The sequence below is a fragment of the Xenopus laevis genome, chromosome 9_10L (assembly GCF_017654675.1).
Source record: "Xenopus laevis strain J_2021 chromosome 9_10L, Xenopus_laevis_v10.1, whole genome shotgun sequence".
Lineage (NCBI taxonomy): Eukaryota > Metazoa > Chordata > Amphibia > Anura > Pipidae > Xenopus > Xenopus laevis.
This window is the reverse complement of record NC_054387.1, coordinates 74,919,916-74,930,246: the sequence shown is the minus strand read 5'-3', so window position 1 is coordinate 74,930,246 and position 10,331 is coordinate 74,919,916. Positions and strand designations below refer to the sequence as shown.

The window sequence follows — 10,331 nt, the reverse complement described above, 5'->3', positions numbered from 1 at the left end:
TGCACAAACATGGCACATATTACAGAAAAAAATAAGGTTGTGCTTCAAAGGAAATAGGACTGTGTATTAAAACCAGCTGGTGCTTGAGCAATTCCCGAACGTAAAGAATCTCACTGGAGCATGGGGACTGCAAGTTTTGAGATAATGTCTTACCTATACTTTCACACTAGAGACCACAGACTCCCTGCAACTCCCAGCAGTGCATGCTTTACATGGGACTTTCTCTCTGGTGTGGGCCATCACTGTATTGGTGGAGAAAGGATTTACCATACTGGATCACCCACAGAAAACACATAACTAATTAAAGTAAGCACCAGCAAGATTACTCTTTATTTACTGAATTTTACACAATCTCTTTGTTACCATAATCCATCACTTCACAGATACTTCAGACAGTTTCATCCATTTGATTATATTAGCAGAGGCATAGTATTTCCACCACCCCGAGGTAGTACTCACTTATAGGTGAAATAGTCTTCAGAATTGTCCTATTACTGAGCCTGAACTACTTGAGTCCCAATACTTGCAGGCAATGTTCCCTCTTATTCCTTTTCGGCTATGTGTGCAAAAAAATTACTTTGTGCATACATTATAAACTTGTGTGCACATTTTTAAAAACTGTGTGCTCAGGTCACAATAAATGCAAATTTTTGTGCTTTCACACAAAATTATTTGTGCACACCATAATTTGTTGTATGCGCTGGCCTCAAAATTTGTGTTTGCACGTACAAGCATACACAGCTTATAGGGAACATTGCTTGCAGTGACACCACAAGTACTAATCCTCCTGGCCTCCTCATTGGAGCTTCTGGCTGCTCAAATAACTATACTGATCCTTTTTCTCAAGCCTAGAATGAGTACATAGTGACTTTCAATTCTAAAAGGTTAGGGCACCTGACACCTCTGGTCAGTTACAAAACTGTATAAAAAAAAAGAATCACCCGATACCCCTAATGAATTCTATATGTAATAAACCCTGTCCATGGACCCAAATTTGGGTGGGAGCTTCGCAGAGGTAGTAGAATAAATGAATGAAAAAGAAAGGAAAAAGAATCCCTTGTACTAGTGGAGCCTACACCCTGACAAGGCAAAGAAAAGCACAGTTCTAAGTACCCTGGAAATATAATAGATATGCCCAAGGTACCAACAGGAGTATATCACTACCAAGTGTAAACAATTCTTACTATCACCACTGAAAAAGTAAACATGAGTCTATTAGTCCCTAAAAATTTGCCAATGCTCATTTCACCCTCTCAGGCTTCCTCAGGGGCATAGTAGGTATGAATGGTCCTCTGAGGGAGCCTGGAGTAACTGGGTATGTATAACTGTGATTTTCCCTGAAATATTGAAATTTTTGTGGTTGTGATACCTGCCTAATTATGGAGTCCAAGATTAATTCTATTTGGTCTATTTTAATATGCTGTGTGTTATTATCTTTCAATAGAATTTTTTTGTAATTTTTTTTGCCTTGTCCAAGTGTAGCTCCACTAGCAAAGGGATTTCTGTCTTTCTCCTTCTTCATGACGTTACAAAACTACCAAGGAAAAACTAGAATCTGGAAATGGAAACAGCCCCCCTCCCAACTGTGAAACAGGCCCAGCCCTTGGTTGGATTAACCCTTATGGAATTTCTAAAAATAAGGTTATGGTGTGAAAAAACATTTACCCTTCTATATACAGATAATGAAAATTAAAATTATAAGGCATTTTTACTAGCACTACAGGGTAGTTTGAAAAAATTCTTTAAAAAAAGCCCAACTCCACGGGTGCTTTATTCAAACTATGTAAAGGACATCCAAGATAAAATTCAGAGGGAAAAAAAGAGGTTGAAAGTAAGTAAAAGAAAGAATAACCCAAAATGAAAAAATAGGTATTTTCAAAATCCTTGGCTAATGCATTTATTTTTGAATGTAATTCAATAGTGAAAAAAAAGTGCAATTAAACCTGGTCAAGATTTTTTTTACCACTGCAATTTTTCTTCATCCTATTTGAATCGATATTCAAAGTCGAAGGATTTTCATTCCCCAGTCAAATATCGAGGGTTAATTAACCCTCGATATTCGACCCTTGATGCGTTTGCCCCTAAGTAGCAGAGAAAGAACCTCAAAAAGTCTTATAGACCTTTATCAGTCTCTGAAATTTGAAAAACTTAAAAAGAAAAAAAATGTTTGCATATCTGCAAAAATCTAGATTTGAAGTTTAATGAATTAGCCCCTTGATTTTATACCCACATAAAAGTAAGACTTATTTGTTTTGCAGATGTGCAACAATTTCCAATAAAACTGGCAGTAAAATATTTTATCACCATAACTGAAGATAAAATAATTGTAAAAAATAGAAATAGGCAAGAGACGGTAAACAAATTCAGTATACTTTTGAAAATCTCTATGGTGGAAGTATCAGAAAAAATAATATTCAAGGCCCTGTGTTGTTATTTAAATGAAATTGAGTATTATCGACATCTGTTCTCAGAGCATGCGTTGTGTTGCCTGAAGTGGGGATTTTAACTTTGTTTCTCAAGATAACAAAGTCTTGAATAAACGTCGGCATATAGGACAATGGTATCCAAAGAAATGCTGCATCAAAGCCTGCGCTATAACGTGTCCTTGGATGGCGGCTTGTTAGAGCATGTTCCATGCACTGGACCACCAACGAGAGGTCACTGTTTAGGATGCGCTGGTTCAGCTTCTGTTTCTTGCTGGCATCTGTAAAAGAGAAACACATGGACAGTCAATTTCAGATAGGGAATATGTGTTCTTGCCTAGTGCTAAGATCAGAGGCAGATGTCATAAATGACCACCAGGAATACATACTAGCAAAGAAATAGACTATAATCTAAGATACAACATTAAAGTATTGGAGAAGTATTTGATTGTTTCTGGTGGCTTTTTATCAAGAATGCCCAAGCTTTCATATGTGGAGTCTATTTTCAGTAAAGTCATCATATCAGGCGCTCAGATACTTAATTGCCTTATGGTGAGCAAAGACATCTGAAAGTTTGAACTATGGCTTTTTTATAAAAAATCATTTTTATTTGTGCCTTGGTTGTACAAGGTTAGAGCCTCTCCATGGAGAATTAATGTAATTGGAGATAGAAGCAGTTCAATAGCATACAGGTTTATGTTTTTTTGGAATGGCGAATGAATACAATGGAGCTACATCCTCAACTTTATTATGTCAGTGACATCATATCCTGTATTCCAAAAAAGCAAAAGTCAAAATGCTGGCACTTTTTCATATTTAAAGTGTGATTATGTTTACAAGTTGTAACTGTTAAAAATATCTTAATTTTTTTTAAATATCTGCAACTCATGCCACATTTGTTTTAGGGTAGGCTCATGGTCTAGGACAATAGAGCATCTCTGTCTTCATTTTGCTTCCGTGGACATTTTTAATGAAAAGTGACAACTTCCAGCAATTTCAACAACATCACTAATAAATATATATATATGGCCTTTATATACCCACTGAATTTAAACTGATGTAATCATAAGTAAATTACGCTAACACTTGATACATTTTGTAATTACATTTTTGTAATTTCAAGCCAACGAATCATAGTTAACCAAAGTAAGCCAACATTCTTTAAGGTTAAACAAAAGGGAAGATATTGTTGGCGTTTATATTTTACTTCTATAAGGTTATTGGTTATTTCAACCCTTCAGAAACATTGCATTGTAGACGATGATTAATCACCGTGTCATGGGTGGACATAGGTATGAATTTTATGGAATGCCAGTAATTTGTTTCCTGACAAAGTGTTTTAAAGAATGGGCACATATATCAAAGCCTTTAGTTACATTGTTTCTTATGTACATTCTTAAACAACCTACTAAACTGGCATGTCCCCAAAAAAGAATAAGCTGCTGCTTTGAGATCTAAATGGTAAATACCTAAAAGGAATTCAAATCCCCTCCAGATTGAACTGTTAGTCCTTCTACACAGTACACAAGCCCCCTTTTCAAACTTCCCCACTTGCCCCCCATATAATAAAATCCCTATTTAAGCCAGAGAAGCAACAATGAATGAGTCTGAAATAAACTGGTGACTGTTCATCATAAAAAAATCTATGACATTTCATACCTATTTGTATATAATTATCTCCATATTCTTTCTTGATTTCCACAGGCAGTCTCTTCCAGATATCCGTTCGCTGTTGTATAACCTTTGCTGGGTCTGAAAGGGGTGTTTTGAACAATCCAGGTTCAATGCACGACACTTTTACTCCAAATGCTTTCATATCTCGTCTGGAAGGAAAAAACAAGATCATTCATCCATTCTTGGATTTGGTAATGGTGTTTGTCGCCAGGCGACAAATCTCCTATTCTTCGTGGCGACTAATCTCCCCGATCTGCCTTCCACTGCCTTCCGCTGGCTAAAATGTAAATCGCCTAAGGGCAGGCGCAAGGAGCGCTTAGTTTTCCGAAATTGCCCGAAGTTTCCTTGTGTGGCAATTATGGGTAACTTCCCCCCCAGGTGATTTACATTTTAGCCGGTGGAAGGCAGGGGGAAGGCAGATTGGGGAGATTATTAGCCAAGAAGAAGAGGAGATTTGTTGCCTGGTGACTAATCTCCCCAAATCTGCCCGTGTGGCTAGACCCTAAAAGTGACAATATATTGCCAGATCCACTTGTTTGGCGATCCACGATTGGTCACCCACATGCTGGGGCAAATAGGTTGTTGTGGGGCAAATCTGATTGTTTACCCTAATTCAACCATTTTTATTGTTCATTGCTGAAGGCATCACATTGTATCACAGGATTTCTAGTCTTTGTGCAGTATTTTGAGTAATGTAAAATGAGTAGCAAGAGTTCACACAGATAGAGGGATGAAGGGAATGAAACATTTAAAGACTTGTGTAGTAGAAGTAGCGCAGAAAGTTGCCGTTCAGACTGTAGCAAATACAGGATAATAATCAGTATGCTGTTCTCTACATCAAGAAATTTACATAAAACGTAACAATATCAACTGTTTTTTGTTGACTGGACTAAAACAAACAATAATTTATGGCCTTGCTTACCGTAAGCTGTCGTTAAATCCTTCAACTCCAAATTTAGATGAAAAGTATGCACCTCCACTAGCTGCAACTCTTCCACCAACGCTGGATACATTCACTATTCTTCCCTTTGCTTTCTTGATAAACGGCAACAGGACCAGTGTCACATGTATTAAACCAATCAAATTGACCTCAATTGGCTTCCTGATGTCGTCAATGGTCATCCAATCAAAAGGTGCAAGGGTTCCCATTATTCCAGCATTATTAATTAAACCCCAAAGTCCTACAAACAAAGGAAAGCAAATATATGAATAAATGTCTTTTGATATTGTCACTGGTTTAGTGTATAATCCATCTACTGTTAATTAAGAAGTGCACAGTTTGTACGAGTTCAACCAATGCAGATTCTAATTAGCTTTCATGTAGGAGTGTACACCAATCAAGTACCTACAATGATGCCACAATTCTGGGGGTTAACATTGCATTGTGGGTAAAAAAAAATGCTACAATCTACAAATATTTAAAATTCCATTCAAATTTGAAATAGTGTAAGCCTAAAATTAAAAAATATATATATGAAACTACATCTGAAACTTTATTGTCTGTTTCGAAAAACTCGGTGACTAACACATGGTTTTTACTGTATTTCTTCCTACAAATCTCACAGTAAGGCCAGGTTACATCAGATCAACAGTTGTACTGAAAACAACTTGTTCTCAGAGAAATGAGAAGCTAATATTGTGTAAATGTCTGAACTTATCAACACAACATTTCCCCATCTTAACTGAATACAACGACTCATTTATGATCACAAGGCAAACAGCAAACACAGTGAGGCACAAATATTGGTGCAGAAACTAACTGAAACCATTGTAATATTATAACTGAACCAACCCATTTGGTTTTTCAGAGAAATTGATCTAAGCTAAATCTAACTGTAAACCTGGAACACTGGGTTGGGAAGGACTTTTTCATACAGAGCTTATTATCTTTAAATAAACTAATGGGTGACCATCCAATGGCTGATAAAAGCTGCAGACTCTGAACTAGCCCTACATGTGGGTGGCTAAATCAGGCTTGTTTGGTGACTTCACCTTTAAGCTGGCCATACACAGGCCGATTGAAGCTACCAATTTGGCCAATTCAGAGCAGTTCATCTTCTTGTGTATGGGGCCTCAGGGCTCTTAGTGGGGAACCTCAGGGCTTGGTATTGGGTCCACTTTTATTTAACTTGTTTATTAATGACTTAGGGGAGGGTATTGTAAGTAACGTATCAGTGTTTGCAATCTGGGCAGCTAAGTGGCAAATGAGATTCAATGTTGATAAATGTAAAGTCATGCACCTGGGATGTAAAATATCCAAGCCACTTATACCCTTAATGGGACTGCACTAGGCAAATCCATTATGGAAATGGACCTTGGAGTCCTTGTAGATGATAAACTTGGCTGTAGCAAGCAATGCCAATCAGTAGCATCAAGGGCAAATAAGGTCTTGAGCTGTATTAAAAGGGCCATAGAGTCACAGGAGGAGGGGGTCATTCTTTCACTGTATAGAGCACTGGTAAGGCCCCATCTAGAATATGCCGTACAGTTTTGGTCTCCATCTCTCAAACAGGACATTATTGTATTAGAGAGGGTACAGAGAAGGGCAACTAAGCTGGTAAAAGGTATTGAAAATCTTAGCTATGAAGAAAGACTGGCCAAGTTGGGGATGTTCACGCTGGAGAAGAGGCGCTTAAGGGGAGATATGATAACTATGTAAAAATATATAAGGGGATCATATAATAATCTCTCTAATGCTTTATTTACCAGTAGGTCTTTCCAGCTGACACAAGGTCACCCATTCCATTTAGAAGAAAAGAGGTTCCGCCTAAATATTTGGAGGAGGTTTTTTACAGTGAGAGCTGTGAAGATGTGGAATTCTCTCCCTGAATCAGTTGTACAGGCTGATACATTAGATTTAGCTTTAAGAAGGGGTTGGATGGCTTTTTAGCAAGTAAGGGAATACAGTGTTATGGAAGATAGCTCATAGTCCAAGTTGATCCAGGGACTAGTCCGATTGCCATTTTGGAGTCAAGAAGTCATTTGCCACTCTGAGGCAAAGTGGAGAGGCTTCAGATGGGGTTTTTTTTTTTTGCCTTCCTCTGGATCAGCTGGCAGTTAAGCAGGTTTAAAAAAAAAAACTTTAAAAAAGTTAAAAGGTTGAACTTGATGGACATGTGTCTTTTTATAACCTAACTTACTATGTTACTATGAATCGAATTTGGACTATTCCTTAGTCGAAGTACACAAAAATCAGCTCGAAATTTGAATTTTTTAATTTGAATTTTCACTTCAATCTTTGATAAATCTGCCCCGGTGTGTTTGCATTTATTAAGGTGTGGCTGGTAATGTTTTCTGACTTGCAAAGCTAATAAATAGAATGAACAAAGAGTGTTGCTGCAACTTGCAGAAATTACCTTTATTCCCAACTTCACCTTTCACCCATTTGGCCACTGATAAGACATTGTCAGCATTAGTCACATCCAGCCGTATTGTTTTCAGCCGTTCTGATGTTGCCTCTCTCAGGCCCGTGGCTCCAGCATCCGTCAGGCATGTCGCAAGGACTCTGAATCCTTGTTTATCAAATGCCTTGGCCGCATGGTTCCCAAATCCTGTGTCACATCCAGTAATCAGTATATATTTCTCTGTGATATTATTGATTCTTAATCCATCCCTCACTTTCCACCAGATGTACAGAATGGCTACACAGACCCACATGTACAGAAACATTGTGGGAGCTTTTCAGTCTAAAAAAGCCTTGGAATAAAAATAAAAAAACAAGACATCAAGGTTCTATTTTTTTGCAATAAGAAATAAAACTCACAATTTAAACCAGCATCTGGCAGATAAAAATAAATCTTGCCATTTTCCAGATAATTTCCTGTTCTCCAAATGAGACTGATCACCGGTTAACAAATGAAACATATCTGGAGACCCATCAGGAAAGGAGGGCCACATCATTGGGTTGATGGGATTGTCAGAACCACCCCATAGATATCAGGCCAATTTACGATGAGATATTGGGTGTGCATGTCATTGGTTTGTCCCTATATGCAGGCAAATAAGTTGCAGGCTTGGTGTTAATACAAAATAAATATTGATCTGAATATCGCCAGCTTAAGCTAAGGAGGATTTATCTTTAAGTTAACTTTTAGTACCGGTATGTCAAAAATGGCTAATTGTAAGCAACTTTTTTCATTTTTTCTTTTTTATAATTTTTTAATTATTGTATCGATGGGCAAATCTGACCTGTTTAGCTTCACCAAAAATTCACAAAATAGCAAAAATTCACCGAAATGCATTGAAGTCTTTGGGCAACAATTTTTTTTTTTGACGCATGACAAATTTTTGATTTGCGACAAATTGGGTGTCATTTTCGCAGCAAAACTTGGTGAAAAATTTTGCACATCACTAAATCTGCCTTCTTCTTCTGACTCTTTCCAGCTTTTTTTCAGTTGGGGGTCACTGACCCGATCTTGAAAGCAAATGCTCTGTAAGGCTATAAATGTACTGTTATTACTACTTTTTATTGCTCATCTTTCTATACAGGCCCTGTCCTATTCATCTCCCAGTCTCTTATTCATATAAATGCATGGTTGCTAGGATAATTTGGACCCCAGCAACCAAATTGCTGAAATTACAAACTGGAGAGCTGCTGAATAAATGGCTAAATTATGCAAAAAAACACATATAAAAATAAATTAAACCTCATTGCAAATTGTCTCAGAATATCACTCTCTACAAAATATTAAAAGTTAATTCAAGGTGAACAACCCCTTTAACCAAGGAGGTGCTTTACCCAAAAACTGCTGCTTGATAAAGCCAAGGAAGCATTTTACCATGACATGACATGAATAAGTGTTTACAGTCTATATAGAGTCTATTACAGATTTAGAGAACACCATATGTAAACTATTTAAAATAATAGGATTTCTATTAAGGTTTCTTACATATACATCGTTGAATATGATTGTGGTAAGAATCAGGGTGTCCCCCTGAAACTGAGTTTGGTGCAAATTTTTATATATATCATTATATACTTACCCCTTAGTAGTATAAGAGTGTGGGTTTATAGGTTGAGATGACAACATATTTATTGTTGCACCCCATATAAGATGCCCCCTAGCTACTAACCTCCATATATGTAATACATTATAAAGATTACTATTTTAGGGTGCAGCAAAATGTGATTAAATGAATGTTAATGTAAGAACATGTCCCTCTGAAAAGCATCCAGCACCGTGAAACCTACCTCTACTGAATGAACCTGCACAGCTCTGGTACTTACATGGCATAGAGGGAGAGGAGATGAGAGATGACTGTTGCACTAACTATCTGCAAACTTCCTTTTCTGACATGAGGAAGTGGCTTTTTATATCTGTGGCATCATCTGTGCTTAGAGTTGCCAAATAACAGTGCGAAATGAGGCATGAACATGAATATCACCGGAACAGTGACACTACAGTAGCAGATAATAATACATGTTACTGTTAGTTGGTAAGTACCCAGAACAGGTTGCATCACAGAGAGCGCTGACATCACTAGGTTCTATAGAACAGATTTTGCATCACAGGTGTTTCATTAGTTTCACAGGTGTTTTCACAGGGAGTTTCATTAGATCATTCTATGCAAATCTGTTCTATTATATTTTAATATAGTCTGCCCTGTCCTGGTCTGTTAATTTATAATATTGGTGATGATGCCAAAACAATCTGGTTGAGTTATTAATGTTTAAAAAGCATGGTGTTCCAAATTATAGAAAGACCCTCTTATGCAGAAAGCCCCAGATCCCAAGCATTTGAGAAAATAGATCCCATACCTGTATAATTTAAGAATAAAGGCTCCAACCAGTCCTTTCCTTGCACTTATGGAAGGATACACTGCCCATTAAATATGAAATCTCAACAGTTTTTAGAAAGGGAGATCTCAATTTTTTACAAAATATTTTCGAAACAATTTTCAGTAAAACTCTGATTCACGTTTTTTCGGTGATATTGTTTGAATCTCAGAAAAATCACAGACTCCCCTTATTGCTAATACTATAGGGCAGTGATCCCCAACCAGTAGCTCGTGAGCAACATGTTGCTCTCCAACCCCTTGTATGTTGCTCTCAGGGTCCGCTAAGAAGGGGCTTATTTTTAAATTTCAAGCTTGAAATGAAGTTTTAATTGCATAAAAACTAATTATAGTCCCAAGTAGAGCCTCTTGTAGGCTGCCAGTCCACACAGGGCTACCATATAGCCAATCATAGCCCTTATTTGGCACCCCAAGGGACTTTTTCATGCTTTTGTTGCT

At 37.3% G+C, this 10,331-nt stretch overlaps 1 protein-coding gene across 3 annotated transcripts; it reads right to left on the bottom strand.

Annotated features, from left to right (window-relative positions):
* Positions 1-307: 307 nt before the first annotated feature.
* Positions 308-9,380, bottom strand: dhrs9.L (dehydrogenase/reductase (SDR family) member 9 L homeolog). 3 transcript variants are annotated; one of them, XM_041575519.1, is made up of 5 exons: positions 9,325-9,380; positions 7,454-7,793; positions 5,020-5,278; positions 4,083-4,246; positions 308-2,704 (listed from the first exon to the last, which is right to left on the bottom strand). In XM_041575519.1, exons 2-5 carry the CDS (start codon positions 7,764-7,766, stop codon positions 2,415-2,417), a joined length of 1,026 nt encoding a protein of 341 aa, XP_041431453.1. In that variant the 5' UTR covers positions 7,767-7,793; positions 9,325-9,380; the 3' UTR covers positions 308-2,414.
* Between the last annotated feature and the right edge of the window lie 951 nt (positions 9,381-10,331).